Source organism: Nannobrachium achirus, assembly GCF_963921795.1.
Source record: "Nannobrachium achirus genome assembly, chromosome: 3".
Taxonomy (NCBI): domain Eukaryota; kingdom Metazoa; phylum Chordata; class Actinopteri; order Myctophiformes; family Myctophidae; genus Nannobrachium; species Nannobrachium achirus.
This window is the reverse complement of record NC_137812.1, coordinates 48543280-48567444: the sequence shown is the minus strand read 5'-3', so window position 1 is coordinate 48567444 and position 24165 is coordinate 48543280. Positions and strand designations below refer to the sequence as shown.

The 24165-nt window shown below is 43.5% G+C and overlaps 1 protein-coding gene across 4 annotated transcripts in view; it reads right to left on the bottom strand.

Annotated features, from left to right (window-relative positions):
- LOC308280832 (nucleosome-remodeling factor subunit BPTF-like) overlaps nucleotides 1-24165 on the bottom strand; it is a 63406-nt gene that overhangs the window by 18055 nt on the left and 21186 nt on the right. For 3 of the 4 annotated variants that reach the window (XM_080720966.1, XM_080720965.1, XM_080720964.1), the window contains 12 exons: nucleotides 22070-24050; nucleotides 16666-16790; nucleotides 15439-15591; nucleotides 14774-14924; nucleotides 11847-11886; nucleotides 10907-11132; nucleotides 8020-8217; nucleotides 3472-3602; nucleotides 3257-3371; nucleotides 2473-2672; nucleotides 1688-1904; nucleotides 337-623 (listed from right to left, as the gene is read on the bottom strand). In XM_080720966.1, the coding sequence (XP_080577092.1) occupies nucleotides 337-623; nucleotides 1688-1904; nucleotides 2473-2672; nucleotides 3257-3371; nucleotides 3472-3602; nucleotides 8020-8217; nucleotides 10907-11132; nucleotides 11847-11886; nucleotides 14774-14924; nucleotides 15439-15591; nucleotides 16666-16790; nucleotides 22070-24050 (3824 nt within the window). The remainder of the gene's footprint in view (nucleotides 1-336; nucleotides 624-1687; nucleotides 1905-2472; nucleotides 2673-3256; nucleotides 3372-3471; nucleotides 3603-8019; nucleotides 8218-10906; nucleotides 11133-11846; nucleotides 11887-14773; nucleotides 14925-15438; nucleotides 15592-16665; nucleotides 16791-22069; nucleotides 24051-24165) is intronic. The other variant, XM_080720963.1, reaches the window with a different exon arrangement.

Below are 24165 nucleotides of genomic sequence, written 5' to 3'. Positions count from 1 at the left end.
AATCTAAAAATGACACAGATGCTTTCCTGGTTTTAATGGGGTTAAAGGACCAGTGGGCAGTATCACTTTCATTTGTATTTATTCACACATGCATGATAACTTAACGACTTGAACCCCCCAGCATCCATATTCTAGAGGGGACATTAGCCAAAAAACGTAGCGTAAATACAAACCCATTAGCCATATTAGCAAAAAAAATTGCAGATTTACAAACTTGTAGCTTGGTCAGTTTGTAGATCTGCTAAAGAGATTTGGTGTAGATGGGAAAAAGAGGTCTAAGTACAGAGCTAACTCAGATCCAGTTTACTAAGTCTAACTCTCCTGACCCACCAGTACCTGTTGCTGGAGCCCTGGGACACTGATGAGCTGTGCCTGTGGGCTCTGCTGGATTTGCAGCTGGGTCCTGCCTCCCTGCGTCTTCACCTGCAGCGGCGTAGGAGACTGGATGGGCATGTGGGGCTGAGTCTGAGGGGGCAACTGGCCCTGGGGGGTGGCAGAGGGAGGGGTGCTAGCGGCAGCCAGCGGCGTGGCCCCTGCCTGGACCGGGGCAGCAGCCTGCTGGGCGGGCTGGGCCGGGGTCTTGGTGGGGGTGGCGGCGTGGGGCTGTCCGGCAGCCGTGGTAACTGATGGAGTTGGAGAGAGAGAGAGAGAGAGAGAGAGAGAACATTAAAACCCTGGTACACCATGAACACAAACTGCAGAACATCTGAAATAAAAGGGCATTATCCAGTGTACATATTGAAATTCCATATAATTAGAGTTGCACAATATCATGTGTTGTTGTGTTATCACTAACTAGCCCTTACCCGTTCAAAGATATGAGCTCCGAAATGATGTGCAGTGTGTGGGTTATGGGATGTGCACTGTGCACACAGTATATGAGGGATGGAAAGTAACTTTAACTGGTGCTTGCATGCTAATATGTAGGAGCATCAATGTAAGAAATACCCGTTCCATTTAACGGCTACAGAGATACTGTGTACCGATCTGCATGATATTTGGACAACATCTGTAACAGGGCCAGAACCCCCCCCCCCCCCCCCCCCCGCCCGCCTGCCTGCACACACACACACTCCACCCCCCCCCCCCCCCCCCCCCCCGTGTGTGTGTGTGTGTGTGTGGGTTTGTGTGTGATTGTGCATGGCCTGAACAACAGCGCCCCTCCCTTAACATGTGTGGTCACAAAAGGTACTGTAGGCTAAGTAGATCTAGATACACCATAAAAATGCTAATATACAGCATACGATTTGTGAAAGTGACAAACGGGCTTCACAGTTATGTCAGGTGTGTTCATATGCTGATGGTGATGCGATTTCAGATCAATTGCTCCAGCCACAGAGGAGAAACGCTGTGACAGACAGACAGACACTCACTCACTCAGACATTCGCAAAATTATAGTATAGATGTTACCTGTGGATTAGTGATACTGGTGCATTATACTATCAATAAAAGTGTCTAAATGTGTGTTTATCCCCAATGTCTGGGTGCATTCAGTACACCTAGATTTGTATGTGAATAAGGGTGACAGGATTGCTATCTGATTATCCCAGTCATGTTTAATGAAGTATTTGGCTGATTCCACATCTACCAAACTATTTCATGACGTGGATGACTGTAAGACAGTGTATTTATCTTCTGCATTGACGTGTGTGTGTGTGTATGTGGGTATTCTGATAGTGGTCATACCTGTGTTTGCGGTGGTTGTAGCAATGGGTGTACCAGGAGTGAACAGGAAGCGCTGGACCTGGCCGTTGGGTAACTGGGCCTGCATGAGCTGCTGTCCAGGGCCGGGGATCACAGTCACCCCCTGGGGGATGATCTGCAGCTGGCCAGTGGTCTGGCCCTGACCCTGGATCATCACCGTTAGATGCTGCTGGGGGGCACCAGCTGGGGCAGCTTGCTTCTGTGTCAGGGAGAGGAGAGACGAGGCGAGTGGTCAGCTCAGAATCTCTTTGTCTGTACTTGGTTGTTTATTGGCATATTACACATCTGCTAGAGGTAGTTTAACTCCCTGTGTCCTTAAGGTAGTGGTAGTTTTCAACCTGAGGGTCCCCAAATTATTTTGGGGGGTCTCAGACGCTTGCTACGGTTGCTGGTGAAAGAAAAAACTGCATATGTCATGACGCAACGCAGCCAGAAGCAACGGAGAGCGGCCATTATCCATTGACTCCTATTCTATGCTGAAACATAAAAACGGCTTTATCTCTGAATAAGGTGCAAATAACGCAGAGGAGGCCGAGATCCGCTTGTTTTCACGGCAACACTATGCCGTGATGGTCGGTTTTAGTTTCGCGACTGTTTGTAAAAAAAACAGATCTCCTTCCTGGATCGTCAGTGTACACACACGTGCTTCCGGGGCTCTTCAAAATAAAGCGTAAGTGAATGGTGGCAGCCGTTGTGTTAAAACCAATGATTTTTGAGTTATGTTGCTTCGTTACAATGTCACAGTGTGAGAGGGCTGATGATCCAACCTGTGTGAGCTGTGTGAGGTGTGCCATGGTCAGTTTGGCTGGACTCTGGCCTGGCTGAGTCCGCTGTGTGCCAGGGGAAGCTTGTCCCACAGTGCCAGGGCTCGCCACCTGCTGACCGCCAATGGTGGTGGCACCAGATATTGGTGTGGATATTGCCTGGCCACGGATGATCTGGGTAAGCACCTGTTGTCCACCTTGACCTGGGCATGGCATGATGGGAAAGAAGATAATTATTATCTGATCTAGGTTCAAAAACAGCCAGGTTATTTGGAATAATGAGGTTAAGCCAAGCAAATGGTTCAAAGGAGGATTTAACAGGTCTAACTACTAGAGCACTGCATATGGGTGTTAAAAGCTGTTATAAAATTTTACCTTATAGAATGTTAAAATTCAAACTTGTTTAATCATTAAACCCCATTTCATACTCAGTTACATGGCTTGTTCAATGTGTTTCCATGGTTACCTATGTTAATCGGTGCTTAGTGCAATTATTACACTAGCACGTTCCATGAATTCCATTAATATAGTGTATTTTCTTTTGCCATGGCTATTCAAAAACAATTAGCTATTTTGTAACTTTTGAAAAATCTTAAAAGTGTGAGAAATACTGATTTAGAAGGTTTTAATGGGTAAAATAATGGAGTATGATATTTAAATGTCACTGTGTAGTTGAGAGGTTTATGAGTGTGGAGAGAGAGAGAGAGAGAGAGAGAGAGAGAGAGAGAGAGAGAGAGAGAGAGAGAGAGAGAGAGAGAGAGAGAGAGAGAGAGAGAGAGAGGTTTACCTTGCTGGACTACTAGGGGTGTACGGAGGATGTTCTTGCTCAGGGCTCCTGCCTGCTGGATGGGCGTTCGGATCACAGTCATTCCAGGACGGATCTGACCTCCAGTAGTCAGCACCTGGAGAGCACATGATGAGTCAAACCACTGCTAACAACGCCTCGCAGCTTGTAGACCTGCTATTTTTTGCTAATGTGCTAAGTTCCAGCAGCACAGTTACCTGCTGAGGGGAGCCGGGGGTGTTGGGCCTGATGCTGAGTGTGGTGGTGCGGGGCTGGAATGTGGTGTAGGTCTGTGCACCGCCTGCCGAACTGGTCGGGATGATCCCCAACACTTTCTGTTGAATCATACCTGAGACAGAGCAGGGTACACGGTAAGGACAGGTTAGAGAGTCCCATCACAAGCCTGAAGAGCATTTGTCATGATGACAGTCAAAGCGAGGGGTAGGAGGGACTTTTTGCATCAAGTTGGAGGACAAATAAGTTACCAGAAAATAAAAAGATTGAGAGAGATCAGGAGAGGAACGAAAGAGTGTCACAGATGCAGCAAACAAAGATGAACAAATATTTGACATTAGATCTCAAATAAAGGGATAACACATTCCAGGTGTTTGAAAAGACATGTTTAACTGTGTAGTACTGGTCCATTACTTTACTATTTCACACAGTTCATTTTTGGTTCAAATTAAAATGTTAAATATCTCAACATTCAAAGTTTCACCAAAGTTATAATCCATCAACATTGAATCAAGTCACTTCAAAATGAACTCTCCGTCTTTGCGTAAATGTAAATCTAAAGCACCCAGAATCTCCATAACGCAATTTATTTATTTGAAGAAGTGGCAACACGTTTACATAGGACAAGTGGTGGTTGGGTGGAGGGCTGGTATTGATACCACTCAATGAATTATTTGTGGGCTCCCTCCCTGTCTTTCGAAGCCGCCGGCCTTAGATCGTGACCACGGTAAATATTAGCCGAACAGGTCAACAAAATCTTCAAACGGTGTGCTGAGAGTCGGGCTGCTTTGCCCCCATCATGTGTGAAGGCCCTTATGAATCATGCATGAGTTCAGATGCTACATCTCAACTTCATTCTGACAAAGGGCACATTTCATATTTGTTTGCTGGGCTCCACGTCTTTTGGAGCTCACGTGAACCAAGGCCCGAAACGGAAACCCTTCTCCAAGCCCCTAGAGTGTTGCACCCACCTCCCCCCTGCCCCCGACAGCCCCTTTCCTTTTTTCAACCACGGACCAAGCAGGTAAACCCGTAACATCAAGGGTGCCCCTCTTCAAACAGGGCACATTAAGCCCCGGTCGTAAGACCTGGGGAGTTTGCAGCTCTGGTCTCACATCAAACACTCACTTCTATGGACTAGCTGTTTCAGAGAGTCATGGAGTAGCGAGAGTAGCGAGTGTAGTGGCACACTTTCATTCAGTGGCAGGGGAGAGAAAAAAAGGAAAGGGGGGGGGGGGGGGGGGAGAAAAATGGAATCCCTCCATAGAGGGTTACCTGTCTGTGGAAGCAGACCTCACGGTAAACTTGTTTTCCTGCTTAACTTCCTTAAGGCCTTCCAAAACAAACAGTGGCCAAACAGTCATGCTGGATAAATATACATGTCCTTTAACTGGTTTCACTCCGCCCCAACTGCAAGGCTCCTCTTCAAAGACCTTTTCCCCCCCTTCTTCTTTCTTTTGGGTACGACTTTCTCTCTGTCCCAAACAGTGCTAATTTTGACCATTTTAGTTTTAGTCATAGTCTTGAATAAAATGTTGTCATATTTTAGTCATCTGAAATGTTTTTGTTTTAGTCTAGTCTTAGTTGACCAAATATCTGGAGTCGACTAAAGTTTTACAAGTTTAGTTAAAGTGTAATGCATTAAAGTGTAAGGCATTAAAGTGTAATGAAAAATATTTGATTATGGCATGAGCACTGAATCACCTACAGTAGAAAATCTGGGACATTTTGAGCCTGTTCTTAAAGGGCCACTTCACCTCTGGGACAACCCTATCTTATTGTATTGTTGTTTGGGACACGATCAACACAATCCTGAGTTATTGTTTGTGTTCAATCTGTTTTTTGAGATATTTTAGTATTTCAGCATGATTTTGCATCATATGATGCAAAACGCATCACTGACGCATCACTTCACCTCTGGTTGTCCCAGAGGTGAAGTGGTCCTTTAAGCACAGATTTGCCAAGCTTCGAAATATATTGTTGGCTAAGCGAACTGCATCATAGGAGGGAAACAGTTAACTGTACATTGGAATAGCTTACTTACACATCCTGTCATTTAATTTGGTATAGTAAACTTGACTGTAATGTAGATGGCGTCCTTGTATTGCTAATGCCCTAACCCTGAAAATAAACAAGCATCATCTAAGATGCTGAAAACATAATAAGCATTAATTGGATGAACCTGAGCTCTATGAGAGCTGTCAGTAATTTGGACGGTGTGCCTTAGCAAGATGGACCACCTCTAACAGGTGTTATGCGCCATTCGTCATCCCGTTGCTTGACAGGACCACAGACAGGCCCAGGCGGGTGCTCAGCATGAACCGTCGCCTCACCCGTCGGGTCAATATTGACTTCCTTTTTTTTTTTTGCCGCGAGCTACCTTCTCGAGCCATAGTTCAAAAGCAATGTCTGGATTTAGAATCTCAGACTACACAAGTTTTAGCGTCCACAAAACCATCCAACCAAAATAACAGCTTTTCTATTAGATTACCATGCCGACGGGACATAACCAGCCAGTGATGAGCCACTGACTCACGGCACGTGCCACAATGAGGCAGAACAGTAGGTCAGCACACTGGACCACGGTAGCGGTTGTGTTTGATGTGGGAGCAGGGGCCGACAGTGCTTATTGTGTTGGTGGTCACTGGAAAAAGAAAGGACATAACCCTGCCTGCAATGGCTGCAGGGGAGGCCTAAAGGTGCATGCTAGCAGAGTGACTGACTACATTCACATGGTGGCTATTTTACTCTTGCGTCATGAGCATGACAAGTATCTGGTATGACTAGTGTCGTCATACTCCGGTATAACGAGCATAATCTAAGTGCAAAATTGCAGCAGCAGTGTCAATATGGTTTATAGGTATAAGAAGAGTAGAGTGTGTAAACAAGTCACTAGCACTTCCACATTGTTCTACATTTTGTTGGGGTAGATTGATCCCATGGGGGATATTCCGTTTTCAGCTTCACCCAGCTGACGGCTGCTCAGATGTTATGATGAGTGCTCCCCTGAGCAGCAGGACACTGTGAAACATAGGGAGAGTGTTTTCTGAAGGTCTTTCAGTCCGAGTGTATCAAAGGGTGTGTTCGGAAATGCGCACCGGTTAGGGTTAGGCATAGTTTTACTGAGGTTAGGGTTGGGTTTAGGCATAATTTTACTGAGGTTAGGGTTAGGATTAGGGTCGGGTTTAGGCACTCACTACACTGAGCACACACCCGGTGCGCATTTCCGAACGCACCCTTTGATACACTCGGACTGAAAGACCTGCAGAAAACACTGTCCGGTGAAACATAGCGGGGTGCAAACCAGGGACCTTCTGTAATCTTTCATTTTTTTATTTTATCAGATATTTGGTTCAGATATTGGCAATGAGTTGTTGTTTACTTTTGTTAACACTAAATGAATGTGTATCCTACAGTATGAAACTGTCTGCACATTTCTTGCCAGTCTGTACAAAACTGTAAAACCAGGGCACTGATTAATTCAACAGCATGGCAGAAAGAAAGGAGCCTGTTTTGCATAGCTCAATATTTAAGACCATTTAAGTCACTCTGAAGCTGCAGGATCCTTGGCATACTGACAGATGCAATCAAGGAAAAGAGGCATGTCCAATTTGTACCTAATTTGTAGACTCAAAAAATATTTCATACGTCTCCGGTGTTGCCTACAGCGGCTGGAAGAAATAGCTCCAAGTTCAGAAAATGAGTTCAGACAGATGTCATCCGTCTACAGAGCCACATAGGTTGGCAAACTAAACGGCTTGAAATCGATCTCAGACCTGAATCGGACGCGCCAACATATTTGAACCATCTCAGGTGTGGTCTCCCTGGAGTAAAAACTACAATATGAACATCCCTAGATGGTGTTGGATGGAAAGGAAAAGGCTACATTGGAAAAGCTAAAAGCTGAACATTTACAGTATGTTCTATGTTTAACCCATTCAGAACGGGTACACTATATTGTGTATCATTATTTTATGATTTAACTATTGAAAAATAGCAGATATACAAGCTCACAGCGCGCTGCGAGCTTGTAGATCTGCTATTTTTGAAAAATCGTGAAAATTAGAATTTTGACCCGATTCTAAGTGTCTTTTGAATCCTTCTAAGATTTTTTGAAAAACCTATGTTTCTATGTCAGCAATCTGGCCAGCCATCGTCAAAGAAAAGGTCCTTTTCACTTAACTGGAGCTCAGTTAGTCTGTTCTTGAGAGACTACTGTGGCAGTGGTTCTCAAACCTTTTCACGTGAAGGACCCCCAAAATGTTATGTATTTGGCCACGGACCCCCATCTCAAAACATTTAGTTCCAGGGACCACCCACACAGAAGCAAAATTTAAGTTACAACTGTTCGCTTTTAATATACACATATTCAAAGATTTGCACACATTTTCACGACTTTTTCAAAAATAGCAGATCTACAAGCTCGCAGCGCGGCACTCGGTGCCGCGCTGTGAGCTTGTATATCTGATATTTTTCTATAGCTAAAGCATTCAATAATTCTAGGCCTAAATGGGTTAAAAAAGGTACTATACCTCCTTGCGTGGTTGGCACATTGACTGTTACAATCTTGCTGTTGGCGGGCAGCGGCAGCTTGGCAGTCAGAACCTTGCCCCCTACGGAGGTGCCGGTGATCTGGAAGGTCTGTCCACCAGACGTGGACACAGAGGCTCCGGTAATCTGGAAAGTCTGTCCACCGGACGTGGATACGGTGGTGACGGTTCCAGCAGGTCCTAAGAGGAGAACCCAAAATGCCACCATCGTTTAAATAATACTATGATCAAATGATATACTGTTACCCTATAGCACACGGGTGTCCAATCTTTTTTCAAAGGGGGCCACATTAGAAAATATTAAAAGACCCAAGGGCCGACTACATCTCCTGACATAATGTACCTTCGGACCATAAAGTCACATACATATGCATCGCATTTAAACACTTTTATTTAACTATCATCATCATTTGTCAGGTGTGTGCTCTGAACAAAACACAAATAACTCTTTTCAGCCTTATTTCACCTTACCAAATGTAATCAGTCATGAAAGGTAAAAAATACAAAATAGCCTTTCTTTGCCCTTTGAATAGCCCTTCAGAATAAGACAACAAGGAACAATCCAAACAAATTGTACTCTGGGAAAATATTGTTTGACGGTGCTGGTGGGCCGTTTATAATACAATTTAGGAGTGAAGCCGCAGGCCGTATAAAATGTGTCCTCGGGCCACACTTTGGACACCCCTGCATTAATTTAGGCCTGAACACGTTATTACGCAATATTTTATGCTTTAAATATAAAAAATAGCAGATATACAATATATATATATTTTTTTACTATTTTTCTGTCAGTGGTTCTCAAAATGTTTCATGCCAAGGACCCCCAAAACTACATGTATTTGGCCACGGACCCCCATCTCAAAATATGTTGTTCCAGGGACCCCCCCCCCCCCCCCCCCCAATCTCAAAATATTGTATCAGGGACCCCCCAAATATTTGAGTTACAAATGTTCACTTTCAAAAATATATATTCAAAGACTTGCTAAAAATATATATATATCACGTTTTAAAATAAAATAGCAGATCTACAAGCTCGCAGCGCGGCACTCGGTGCCGCGCTGTGAGCTTGTATATCTGCTATTTTTCAATAGCTAAAGCATTCAATAATTCTAGGCCTTTTAAAAATAAACCAAATATAAATCAATAATCAGTTTCGATGATACGATAATATGGCTACTACTACAAATAGCAATATTTGCACACACATCTCAAAATTGTGTGCAGACAAATATTGTATGTGATAAATGATAGGATGGTGAGGATGGGCTGAGTTTTGGTATGAAAACGTAATTTGTAGCTATGAATAAGTCCTGCAGAGGGAAAAGCTGATTATATATACACAGAAAGTGCAAATAGGAAGTGAAGTCATTTCCAAGAAGGGTTTCCATGCAAGGAGAAATTGTGTAAATTAGAACCCTGGTGTGATTTATTGCAGTCGACCAACAAACAAGCCACATATGTAAACACATCTCTCAAACATGTACAGCCCAAAACCCTTTTGATCACCAAAATGTGGACAGTTAAGCCCCTTTGCCTTTCCCACTGGACAAAAAACACCCACTAACATCTGGCTTTAGTCTTTAGTGGTAAAGGTTAATGAACGACATTCATTCCCAGGACAAATGACTTGCAGTTGGCATGGGTATCAGAATCGGAAGAATTAGAAGCAACCTTATTGTCACATCACAGGCTTACAGGTATAAAAGGAGTGGGTGACATTATTTTGTATTTTTTGCTTTGATTGGCAGTGATGGAAACATGACACCTAGGTAGAGACACCAATGTCCAACACTTTCACGGCACGATTCGATAAAGAGCTTCTCCTGATTCGAGGGCAAGAAGTAGTAACGAGACCAAAGGCTCTACAGTGAGTCATATTTGCCTCTAAAAATAAATACAGTAGGGCTTGGCCTATTTATGAACCAGGAAAAAAATATTTATGGGCACAGTGTGCAAGTAAACATTACAACCAACCATAGTCTTTTCAATCCAAAGATAAAGAGAATATATTTGAAGTCATCAGAATCATCTATTATAAGACCCCAATGCCTTTTCATGATTGCAAGCAATCCCATTTCCCCAAACAATTTTTGTTATCAGTTTGGATAGTTATAATTGCGTATTGCCTCTGGACAGTACACAGCACGCCCAAGAGAGGATGATAGAGTGAGGCAGAGTCTACTTGCAGGCAATTCACAAACGCACTTGTTTTTTACAGTCTATAGAACAAAGTTTCTATTGACGAAATGACAGAAATCCTTTCATTTGAATAGATATTAGTCTGGAATCTCTGTGTGGAACCTGCATTTCCAAGGGGCGGATTAGTCCCTCACTACTTTTGTCTTTTGCAATGGCAGATTTGTCTCGTTTCCAGGCTAGATAGATATACAGCAGTTCGGTTCTATAATTTTGTGCCAATATGATCTGGCACTTTCGCGATATTTAACAAGATTTAAGAGAACAAAGGGAAAAAAATAACATTTTGGTGGAAAAAATGGCATTGCATACATTTAGTTTTGCTGGTCCTTAAAGGGGTACTGTCATCTTAAAATATGAGTTAATATTTGTATGATGTCATTGTGGGAATGCGCAATTATAAGCCAATCAAATTAACTGACTGTACTTAGACTACTTCAGCTGTTGTTGGGGAGCGAGGGGCAGATTATACTGTGACATGAGTTTCAGACTATTTCGGACCGTTTTCAGAGAGACCACGTGACCTACTAACTGTATGATGATACAATTATAATTTGGGGCGTGTCAGCGGGCCTTTAAGGGTAGGACTATGAAAATACAGCTCAATCCCCCCTCGCAGCCTCATCATGCTAAATGGAAACCAGTTGGGGCCACTGGGCCACCTTTCACATACCTTGCGTGGTCTGACCCTGCTTGACCCAGGTAGCGAAGGACTGCTGGAAGTTCTTATTCTGCTGGAATGTGACAGGGGTGCCCATCTTGGTGGTCAGCACCACCTTGGTTCCTGGGGCAACCTGGCCCGACAATGAGCCAACTATGACTTTGGGGGTGGTGGCTGCTGTGGTGGGGGTCCCCGGGGGAGTGGCGCTGCTTGAGACCGTTTTCTGCTCCAGACGTTTCTGCAACAAGTCCATGTCAGACTGAGTCAACAATAATGATACACTTTATTACATGGCTTGATTGAATCATGCTTGAACACTGGATTCATCCATCTTATTTTACGTTTACCAACATATTTGTCCAGGCCCCAAAAAAAGTCCGGGCTCTGAAGCGTGGCCTACATCTGGCCTACATCTTGGCAAAGTGCTCAAAGTTTGTTGTGCGCAGAGGGTCAATTTGGCCAAGCTTCGTGTGACACTTAATTACTAAATAAACTCATAAATAGCACCGCTCACTTCACACTAGTTGTGATTTTTTTAACAGAATATTCATTCTAAACACTTCCTGTTTTCTGAGCCAACCAGGTTGCACTGGACGCACCTGGCATAATTTAACAGAGTCATTACCGTAAGGCGTAAGCAATGAAATCTAAGTACAGTAGCTGTGTAATAAGTGGGATAACAAATGGGGAGCAGGTTATTATTGAGAAATAAACCCCGGATGATAAAGACTCCTCCGATCAGGATGATAAAGACTCCTCGGCTTTGCGTCTAATCACCCTGTTGGGTTTGTTTTTCAATAATTACCTGCTCCTCAATGATTATCCCTTGCATAATAATAATAATAATAATATTGTCCAGGTACAGAGGTCAATCTCTCCTGTCTCCACTAAAACAGTGTTGAAGAGATTAATAAAAGTGTAACATGAGGGGAAAACATCACAAACTACTCACTTTGGCTTGCTCTGCAGCCTGGGCCTTCTCCTTCTCTACCCTGGAATAGAAGATGGACGTTAGTTATGCAGAACACATTACATTAAATGTGCTTTACTGAATTGAATTAGCCTAGAATAGTGTCATATGTTGATCAAGGATAAAGGTATCGAGTTGTTGACCAGAAATGGAAACTGAATGGCTTGCAGCTAGGGATGTGAAAAAAAAATCGAAAATCGGCGCGTCGCTCGACTCATGCTCACCGCGACTCAAAAAGTAAGAGTCGAAAAATCGAAAAATATATATATATATTTTTATTTTTATAAAGTTTTTCCCCCAAAAATGACTGTTTTAATCGTTGTTCAAAAAGGTTATAAGCGTTAATGTTTTCCAAATGTGAGAGGACCGGGTGTGTGTGTCTGTGTCGGAGACTGTTGTGCATGCATGCGGCGCTAGTCAGGTCCGCTGAGTACTGGTTGAGAAACACTGCTGGACCGGGATGATGCGCCAGGGTTTCCTGCAGCACTTTACAGGCCAGGCGCCCCGCCTGGCCAGAAAACCCCCCCGCCCCCCCAAGGGTATAAAAAAAAAAAAAAAAAAAAAAAAAAATCTTCATTTTTTTTTTTTTTCAAAAAAACTTTTTGGACCTCCAACAATGTACTAGGCATGATCGCGATCGCGAAATTGCATGTTTAACCCCCATACCAACCCTATCTTTCAAACATGGCAGCCATGTTTGTTTACATTTGAAGAAAACATAAGGGCTGGTATCTCCTGAATGCCTGAACGGATTTCCAAGCGAATTTTTTAGTTTGAAAGCTGTGAAAAGCGTGTACATGCATAGTGCATCATCTGTGCACAAATTCGTACACCAGCGTGCACACTATTTTTTTTAACCCTTTGGTGGCGAACCGGCAATATAAGTTATTCAATGTTGAATAAATGTGGATGATAGCATGTAGTTGTGTTTTCCGTCATCATGGGCACATTCATGTGTTTTTTATAGGGCAAAAATAAGAATTAATATTAAAAATTAAGTGAATTAATTACTCGAATTAATTAATTAATTATCAAAAAATTTCGGCGCACGCGCAGACTTTTTCCTGCAGGAAACCCTGTGCGCGCGTCATAGCAGTGCGACTCTATGGACTGGATGCGTTTTGTTTACCTCCTGCCTCTGCATGCATGCTTGACACGAAAGCTCGCTTGTTAATGGCAGCGTCGCCGTTGTGTGCGATGATCACAAACCACACTACTCGTCGTTAACGTTAATGCGACACACCGGGGATATATGAGAGCGAGCGGTCAGCGCTCCCGCACGTTCCATGGACTTATTGTCACTCCGCTTCTAGTCTCTAGAGAACAGACTCCATGCTAACAAGGAAGAGCAATTATGTATTATCATTATTATTAGGGCTTTGATGCAAGTTCTGATGGGTGCAGCATACGTTGTGTTGTTTAAAGTAATGCACCGTTGTGCTGCTCTCCTCTCAGCTGCTGCTTAGCGGGAAAAAAAGTGAAAAAAGTCGATCGACGCGTTGATTTTCGGCCACGACGCGTCGATTCGCAAATAATGCGTCGATTAACATCCCTACTTGCAGCACAAGCTTGGCATGTCTTGTTTAACAGTTGACCTTATACAATCCCTTTCACCTCACACAAATCATTTTGGAAAGAGAAAACTATTTGACCACAGCATGGGGAGAAAAACAAACAAAAAAAAAACAACATTCTGTCGTTATATTTTGGCTAGTAAGCTAGAGTTATAAAGACGGTGGCAAACACCACACATCAAGCTAGCAAGACGTGTTGCTAGACATTATTCCAACATAGAACACTTTTCTTTTCTCTCGATCTTAAAGATCACAATATTAATTGAGGATTCTAGCTACCTACTGTATACTAGGTAAGTTAACTCATTTACTGCCTATGACAAGTATGACGAGCTATATAAATGCGTCCGTTCCGCCTATGACCAGAATGACGAGCTGTCAACTCAATATGCTGTAATCACAATAAAACAATTAAGTATGATCGCCGATCCGACATAATTTTCTATGGAGAGGCACTATTCACAAAAATCGGATCCGGATGTCCGGGGCGGGACAACAACCCCCTGTATCCCGTCTCAGAACGTATTCACTTCCTCGTTACGCCACAAACACGAAGGATACAGACGCTGTCGCTATGGATAATGGAGGGCTGTTGTTTTTTGTTGCTTACCATGGCTGGATCGTAGAGCGAACGTGATCCGTGAACCGTCGTGCACGACGATGTGCACGCACGCGCCCACGTTAAAGGTAAGCAAAATCCCGGCGGTGTGGAACATTAGAAAAGTGGATTTGAATGGATTTGATTATGTTGTACAGTATGTATCATACTGATTGAGGGGTAATTTTTATTGCTGCCAGATTGAACCAATCTAAGTCGTTGTGACTAGTGTTGTTTTTGACAGCACATTTTGATTTAGTTTTAGACATAGTCTTTTGAATAAAATGTCATTTAGTTTTAGTCATAATTTAGTCACCTGAAAAGTCTAATTTTAGTCGACTAAATGTCATAAGATTTTAGGCGACTAAATCTACAGTTGATTTAGTCAACTGAGATGTATTTTGGCAGGCCTTGATGGCATCGTAATGACTGATTTTACAAATGGTTGCGTGCTGAAAATAGCAGATCTACAAGCTCACAACGCGCCGCAGCGCGACGCGTTGTGAGCTTGTAGATCGGCTATTTTCAGCACGCAACACCCGAGAGCAACTAAACATAAAATGACTCTCTTCTCCACTAGTCCCTCCCTTTTAGTCTAGTTTTTATTTTGTTGACGAAATTGTAAAATTGTATTGTATTGTATTTAGTCTTAGTTTTTTTTTAGTCTTAGACAAACATTTTTCGCCATAGTTTTAGTCGACGAAATCAACACTGGTTGTGACCTCTCTCTCTCTGACCTCTCCGAGAAGGCTCTTATCTCCCATAGGTCCAGCTCCTCCTCTGCCACCCAGGTCTCAAGCACCACGGGGCCCGTCTGTTTGGTGGGCTCTGGCTTCTTGGGCCGCAGGGCGCTGGAGCGCAGCCCCTTCCTCTGCGGAGTGTGGGTCTCTGGAAGGGTGGACAGGAAGGGATGGGACGATAAGCGATATTATCGTTTATCGTGATAAAAAAAAAAACACTCACAATAATCGTAAACGCAGAGATATAATTTATCGTGATATCGTCCTCCGTCATGCACTGGGATCAATTCACCTTTTATTTGCCGAGCTGCATATCCGGTACCACTTAAACCCTCTACAATTGGTAAAAGGTACTTATAATAAACGTACTTGACGTCTTTTTTCCCCATTCTCTATCAAATGTCTTTGACAAAAAAATGCCGATCTACAAGCTTGTAGATCTGCAATTTTTTGGCAAATGTTCCGCCCCAGGATAATGGATTTTGGTTATCGCGATAATATCGTAAATCGCGATTTCTTTGGTCACAATAATCTTGATATGACATTTTCATGGATGGACATTGGCATGTTAGAGAGAGAAAGGGAAAAAAAATAAAAACAATGACAAAACATTTTTCAAGTGGATATACTTTGGTTGTAGGGGTGGAAAAGGGTCTTCTAACCTTTCGGAGTCTCTGGGACACCTAGGGGGCAGATGATCTTGCGGATGCAGTACTCGGAGCGGATGCCGTAGGGGCCAACGTCACGGCGCTTGATGATCTCGGTGGTGATGATCTCCGTCTCGGATTGCTCTGTGGCAATGAGTGGGGATAGGGCTGGGTTTGTATGGCAATGAGGAGAGGCCCAAGAAAATGGAGGGAAAATGCACTACCAAAACACTCAAGAAAATTCACACTCCACTACATTTTCTGGAATTAGGCGGGTTGTTTTGTAATTATTTCGCTAAAATATATGTTTTATGTTTAAAAGGTAGGTGCCAACAACATAAAGATGCATTTTGTACAAAAGTACAAACTGTTATTTTACAAATACTTAGCTCACTGAAAAAACATTGAACAACTGTTAACTACCTCCCATAGTCAGTGTTACATTATAGATTTCGAATGCCAGGCATTAATTAGTTCAGGTTCTTCATCACATACCAAACACAAAACACAAAAAAGAATTTGATCAAAGCAGCAAAAGAGGTTGCTCACATGGCAGTTTGGTGCATGGTGGCTACTATAGGACTACAATGGGACTGGGTTTTCGTTGGACGCGATATCAATGTGTGGGAAGTTTTTACTCCCTACTGCTGGTGCATAATGGGATGAAACACTAAATCATATGAGAACAAGGTATAATATTACTTAAACATGCATGTAAATGCATTGCCTCCAGCAAACCAAATACATCAAAATCTGATCATCACTCGGTCGTTTCTGACGGCCAACAATGACGTAAACATAACCCCGGTAATTTAATCTCACATAGCCAGCCAGACCTCCATCTTGTCACGCTCACAAGATGAGACCGAGGTCTGGCTGCGCGAGATACCCAGTCATTTAACATTCTTGTGGGATGGGAGCAGAAAGATTTTAATAGCAAACAGTGTCGTGGCCGGGAGTGGTCAGAAATCATGTGGTGGGGGTGGGTGGTGGCTCTATTAGCTACTGCCGTTATCAGCCCAAGGGCTGATATCAGATGCCGCTCACCCAGGGAATAATAAAGACTGGGTATATGAAAAACATAAAATAAGATTCATGTATTACACTGTGACATACTATAATGGTATAAAAGGACAGAAACTATCCTTAGGAGGTAGGAGATGAATGGAGACAATATATAGATGAGACAATATATAGATAGATGGCGAATATGTTGATTGGTTGGATGGCGTAATGGTCTACCTGTGCGTGTAGTGCCAACCGCAGAGGAGGGTTTGACGGCCATGTCATCCCACCTCAGAGAAGCCCACAACAGCCGCAGCATCAGACTCACTCCAGCCAGCGACCTGACCGTCTGCAGACGATATCTGGACACAGAGACAAGAGGCGTTTGTAGTTTAACATTCCAAGATGATATGAGTCTTTGAATGAGACTAATTAAAGGTAGGGCAAAAAATGGGGTCTATATTCTGATTGTACGGTACTAGTTATTTTAGAGTGTTTGGTCCATATTTGGACTGACAAGAGGCGTTTGTAGTTTAACATTCCAAGAAGATATGAGTCTTTGAATGAGACAATTAAAGGTGGGGTAAGTAATTTCATTTAATTCAAATATTAACAAAATGGAGTCTATATTCTGATAGTACTAGTTATTTTAGAGTGTTTGGTCCATATTTGGACTTCAGCCTTATCTCCTGTGAGGAGAAAAAAATCTGTTTTTCCTCTAATCAGGATAGAGTGGGGCTTTCCTCCAATCATGGTCGAGTGGGGGCGGGCCTTACGCGCACCAAGGCCCACTTGATCATGATTGGAGGAAGGCCCCCGCCTGTCACCTACATGAAAACTGAAACGTATGAGAAATCACATACCCTACCTTTAAACAAATACATTTAGTTTGGGAGAACATACTCTACATTGCTGTCATAATGCTACAGCAATGTACAGGCTCTAACAGACATTATTATTATTATTACTATTATTAATTATACCAACAAAATCATAGTCATTTAATCAACTTGACTTAAACATCACATGAAAAACCTAGAAAAAACAACAACCCTGCAACCACTATCACAGTGCCTAACTGTAAGTCTAATTCATTAAAACACACCAAATCCACACCTGAACCTAATTTACCATCTCTAAACTAATGCCTAACTCAACTTGCCTGACTGCGAGCGCCAGACATCTCACACTACGTTCACTACGTTTCACTCCGGGAGAGTCTGAGATTACCAGGGCAGATTTTATTTCGGCGTGGGCGAGCTAAAGCCTATTGACGTCACACACACACACACACACATACACACACACACACGCGACGTGGCGTGACATTGCAAAAATACGTTATTTCTCATAACATATTATATGTCTGCATGTTTACGTTAGTGCAAAATGGTATTAAAACGTGAGGAAACGGCACTATTTCATAGTTTATTAATAATACGAGTCGAGTCTGACTCCGCCATGACAGTTTTCACGGACCAATCAGAGTCCACTAGACTCTCACGTGGGCAGAGGACACCAATCAGAGTCCACGAGCGAGTCTCACGTGAGCTCAAGAGCTCTGTTTGGAGGGGGCTGGGACCGGAGCATAGAGTTCACGTGCCCCAAGCATACAACCCTGATTGGCCCATTCAATGCGCCCGCTCTTCAGGCGCGTTTGAAATAGATTAAAATATGTGCAGCTTCAGTCCACACTACAAACCACCCACCAACAGGGGGGGGTGATGTGCGGACTGAAGTGTCAGGCTATAACTCAACCACATCTCGCCGTTTCAGGAGTATCGTCCATTGGGGTACTTCTTGCCCCGTTTCATGGTCCTGGCGCCATGGTGGTGATGACCTACGCTCAGCGGTGTGTGGACAACACGGATGAACGTCATCCTTGGAACAAGAGGTACCACTATACTGGACTCAAGGCTGTGATTTAGTCATAGAATGACTGCTTGCCACCTTTAATAAATCATGTTACATAGTGATCTTTTGAGGTTTCAGAGATTATTACTTATGAATACTGACAAAGGCACAAAAGTGTCAGCTCCACAATGTTCAAAGTGATGAATGTGGCCGCTTTAACTCAATAAACTGTTTTAGGGCGTTACCAAAACCGTTAGGAATAATACAATAAATAAACATAAAATAGGATGACAGGAGTGTATCCTTTAATGAGTCATTATATACAGTCATTTCTTTGAGGTAAAATGAACGCATTCCTTCCTTCCTCGTCTGTGGTCACTGTCCCAAGTCCCAACAATGAGCCTGACGTTCTTTATGGTCAGTTAAACCCATTTAGGCCTAGAATTATTGAATGCTTTAACCAGTGAAAAATAGCAGATATACAAGCTCGCAGCGCGGCACTACGAGCTTGTAGATCTGCTATTTTTCAAAAAGTCGTGAAAATGTGTGCAAATCTTTGAATATATGTATTTTCAAAGCGAACGTTTGTAACTCAAATTTTGCTTCTGGGTGGTCCCTGGAACTTAATATTTTGAGATGGGTGTCCGTGGCCAAATAAATATCATTTTGGGGGTCCTTCACATGAAAAGGTTTGAGAACCACTGACATAGTAGTCTCTCAAGAACAGACTAACTGAGCTCCTTTTCTTTGACGATGGCTGGCCAGATTGCCGACATAGAAACATAGGTTTTTCAAAAAATCTTAGAAGGATTCAAAAGACACTTATAGAATCGGGTCAAAATTCTAATTTTCACGATTTTTCAAAAATAGCAGATCTACAAGCTCGCAGCGCGGCACTCGGTGCCGCGCTGTGAGCTTGTATATCTGCTATTTTTCAATAGTTAAAGCATAAAATAATGATACACATTAATGTGTACCCGTTCTAAATGGGTTAAAAACACGTTGAGCATCCATAAACACATGGGGACAGGGAGAAAGGGGAAAAGATATCCCCTTTCCAGCGACTGACCACAGACAGTGGAGGACAGGAGGACATCTCTCGGCCCTGCATTGCACAACACGGACGATCCTGACACTTCTCCGACCGCCAGATGATTCACGTCGGCTCTGGAACTCTTGAGGTCCCCGCTTTCAAGCTGAACCAGAGGTCTCTCTGTGTGACACGTGGCTCCCAGCCATAATAACACGGCCACGGGCCAAAGCCACGGATGGCAGACGGGGAGGGGAGGAGGAAGACATAAACGGGACAACAAGTCGACACGACGCGGCTGTGAAAGCAGTGGGTTTGAGGGGGCGATGAAGGGCGAGGATTGCCTCCCCTCTGTGACTCTGTCACCTCACTTTTTTAACAGTAGATTTTAAATAAAGTGGATGGGGAAGGCAATTTGACCGCAACACCCCATGTGTGTAATTCTCTACGACCACAAATCAGCAGAGCCCCATGCTATGTGGTGTTACAGAATGGTCAAAATTAATAATAATAATAATAGTCAGGTCCTGGGAACATTTAAGAACCACTTTCTTGCTGAACTTTCACAGTCGGCTAATAATTAAGACGGTTAGAAGTCTAAGGTATTAGTGATGAATTCCCTTCCATTCCCCTTTTCTTTTCAGTAAATCAATTCTGTACCGTTAGACATGGCTCAGACTTGCGGGTGGAAAATTAATCGTTCTTCTTAACACCACTGTGACTAAAAAGGCAGGTGTTTTTCTCCAGCGTTTTGACACATTAAATAACGACAAACCTTGGACAACTTCCAAAGCCACCATATAACCTTTAAAACCTTAAGCTTAAGAGATGGAAAATGAGTTTTAAAGTGGTGTACACTGGCAAGTAAAGGAACCGAGACATGCTGATGACATTATATCTAAGGTACTTGCAGCCCAAGTAGACAAGAATACTTTTTTAGGGATGTGTACACATTTCAGAAAATGTATTAATTAATTGAAATACACCTAGAAAATAGCCCAAAACTGAGCACATTTCAATCTACAATATAAGGGCAAATTTCATTTGAAAAAAATATTAAGAGTATATGAAAGCCATTTAAAATCTTTTTTTTTTTTTTTATTACATCATGCCAGTGCGCTGTGCAAACATACTGTAGGTCAAATAATACAGTCACTGACTCTAGCGAGCTGGTTTGAAGCACAATACTGAATGACCAGCTTCCCTTAAAAGTTGAAACCATAACATGTCATGCAGGATTGGATCTTCAGCCAATCAGTTGTGATTGAAAACGTAGGCCTGCTCTGCATCCTCCTTGTTTTCACCTCAAACGCTGGATTATTTCTTCAAATCGAGCGGATCACAGAGGCAGCAGCCAGGCAGTAAGAACATGAGTAGGGCTGTCACAATTATTACATAATCGTCTGATCGTAATTATTTGACATAATCGCAAATATTTTGTCATAATCGTGAATGTTGAAAAATGTCCATACATTGACAAACATTTTCAGAAATAGTGGAAATAGCAGATCTACAAGCTCACAACGCGCCGCATCGCGACGCGTTGTGAGCTTGTAGATCGGCTATTTCCACTATCAATGTAATTTTTTAAGTAGAAAGTTGATACATTTGTCAGTAATTTCTTTGTATATTTAAGTTATGTGTCATATCTGCCATGTGCAACTTCAAAGCCTAAAAGCCAAACAGAAATGTAATTGTCAACGACAAATACACAAATCGTTAATCGCAATTATTTGAGTGACAATTAATCGTCATGTAAAATGTCATATCGTGAGAGATTCGTGCCAGGCCTAAACATGAGCGATTCACATCCAGGTGTTTGTATTGGACGTGATTTCCCATCAAAACAAAGTACTCAGCTTTAAAAAGGCTAAATTCGCTCATTGCACTGCGAAGTGAACAATGCCACATCATGCCAGCGGCCGGTGACCAGCACTGTGCAAATCAGAGTGACAGGCCCGCAAATCACCCTTGCCTTGTACGGTAACTTAATTGTCATGCGTTTGTATTTGCTTGTTAAAAGCAACATTTTAGTAACCCATCTAAGACATGACAGTAATATGGATGCAACAAAATCTCAATTAAAATATGTATTTAATAGAATAACCAAATGCTATTTTGTAAACGTTTAGTACTAGGAAAATCCCCGTTTAGTAAGTTAACCAAACTCAAAATGTTTTATTTGTTAGACTTAGACAGCTTCACGGCTGCAGCAAGTCTAAAATCAGCTTGACAACAATATTTCATCCACTTATTTGATTTTCTTTGTTCTTATTATTTATTTATTTTTAAACGTTGACTTCCTAAAATGTGAACTTTTGGCTAGCATTCACTGTTGCGATGAGTGTGCTCACGGTTCCAACTCTCATAACTGCTGCCCATATTTCTTTTTTTATCTGAGCCACAGATCATGAACAGAGCTCTAATTTCCGTTTTATTAATTTGCAAATCTTATTTGGCTGTCAAATACTTGTATCAAGGGCATCTTCCAAGACTGAGAAAAATGTAATGTCTTTTGGTTTTCTCTTTGGTTTACATTTGCTTGTAGATTAAAGGGTTGTGCATCCCTCAGATGACTGTGGCTTAGTGAAATGATATTTCTCTCAATATAAAGTCTATATATTTGTGTGAGAGTGTGTGTGTGTGTGTGTGTGTGTGTGTGTGTGTGTGTGTGTGTGTGTGTGTGTGTGTGTGTGTGTGTGTGTGTGTGTGTGTGTGCGTGCGCGTGTGTGCCTGTGTGAGACAGAGACTGCCTACCTCCATGTGATGCCAAATGTAGGCCTGGGTGAGGGATACGGCCAAATATCCGCAGATGGCTTGGCGTTGTAGCTGAAGATGGGCACTTCTCGGAATCCGCCCCGCCTCGCCAACACTTTAAGGTCGTCATTCGGTAGCACGAAAATACTCTTCCGGCAGCTCTTGGTGACAAATTTGCGGTACGATGGTAAGGCGGTATCCGAGCGCGTCTTCTTGGTACGTGAAAACTTGAGGAGGCGCACGCGAGACTTGGTTGACAATGAGGAGGAGAGCTCTTCTGAGGTTTTCCCATTGGGATCTGTGACTGACTTACTGGTGGAGGACAGTAGCGTCATCTTTTGCTCCTGTGTGACCGTTTCACTCTGGCTGTCCTCTGACTGACTGTCGGGCGTTGGCGAGCGGATTTTGGTCACGGTTGTTTTGGTCATTGTAGTGAGGGTGGACACCGCACTGCTCTCCGTGGTCGACGCCGCGGGCGTTGGCACGTCTCCAGACGAGCATGACGGCACCGTAACAACCTTCGTCTCTGTGGTAACTGTCGTGGTGGATGTGGTCATAGTGGTGGTTACCTGGGTGAGGACGGCTTTGAAGGGGTCCGTCGTGCCACTGTTGCTGTTCTCCTCTGCAAAATCGTTACTCAGACTGGATTCTTCCGCCGAGGGTATCGGAGAGGGTGGCATTCTAATGACCTTGACCACTGGAGTGTGTTTGGTCTCCGACAACGCGCTCGATACCGATTGGTTGTGCTGAGCCGTGCTCCGAGTGTCCGCTTCAAGTGCATCTATATTGTTCTCCACTCTGGCCGCCTTCACTGGAGGCTGGTAATCCATATCTGATACTATTACCTTGCTCTCCGCCTCTATCCTGGGAGACGAGTTGGGCTCCTTCACCCTGACCGCATCGGTTACTGCGGCCACGTCTCCATTCACCAAGGCCTTCAGCTGGCCATTGTCCTTTGGCGAACTGACTAGACAATCTCCTTCGCCTTTACCCGTGTTGTTCATCTTGACATCAGCATTGTTGTCGAGTGCTTCATGGTTCGGAGCCACCAAAGACTTAGACAGCATGTCTTTGGTCTCCAAAGTGTCTTTCCCATTCACCTGACGGCAAAGAGGAAGTTGCTGGGTAGTGCCCGTGCTAATGCCCTCAGTTCTACTTTGTCCAATGCCTTGTGTGATCTCATTGTTCACCTTTGGCCCCGTGCCATTCTCCTCTGTGCTCGGATGTTCAGAGCTGATCGTTTCTGAGTTTTGTGTACTCGTTGATTCCGAGTTCAGGGAGCCCACCTTGGGCGCCGTGTTGCAACTAGAAGACTTGGTAATGTCCGAAGGTGAGCTAACTGTTTGTTGCGTTAACAAACAGTGAGGCGGCTGAGGTGTTATTTCTTTAACCTCTTGCCTTGAAGTGTCCAAACTATCCCCTGCAGGCCCTGTAGTCCTTTCCCCCAAGTCTCCCTGCTCTGTCTGGGGCATTGTGGCAGTTTGGTTCTGTGGTGAAGATGATGCTCCACCTGCAGTGTCGTTGGACGTGTTGTCTGGAACAGAGCGAGGAAGAGGGGGCACAGTAGTCCTGTCTACAACTTTAGAAAGTTCAGCCTTAATCTCCTCTTTGACCTCGGCTGACCCAGGGGCAGGCGTTGTGGAGGTTTTCTCCACTTTTACGGTAACACCTGATGTGAGCGGTTCCGGGACCAGAGCCCGGGGCTGGAGGAGTTGCCGTGGCCGAAGCGGAGTGCCTGCAGGTTGAGTAGGTTCCTGAGGTTTGGAGGTCAGGGCTTGTAGCCTCTGTTTTTCCTCCATGGCATGCTGCTTAACACGGCGCTCTAATAAGCCATCCAGCTTGGAGGCCTTGACCACCTTCTTGTAGGCGATGCGGGTGAGGAAGCCTTTGCTGACGTCCACTACGTCGTAGTTGAAGGGACGTTCAGAGCTTTCGGTGTGCTCTGCCTTTATGGATTCTTCCTCTTGCACCGTCTTGGTCCCTGGTGGGAAGAGAAAAACTGAGATTTCATTTCGAGTGTCCTATGGATACAAGTACTTTTAACCACCAGAGACTATTTTCAAGGGAAGGAAAGGATTCCACTTTGTACATTGTCT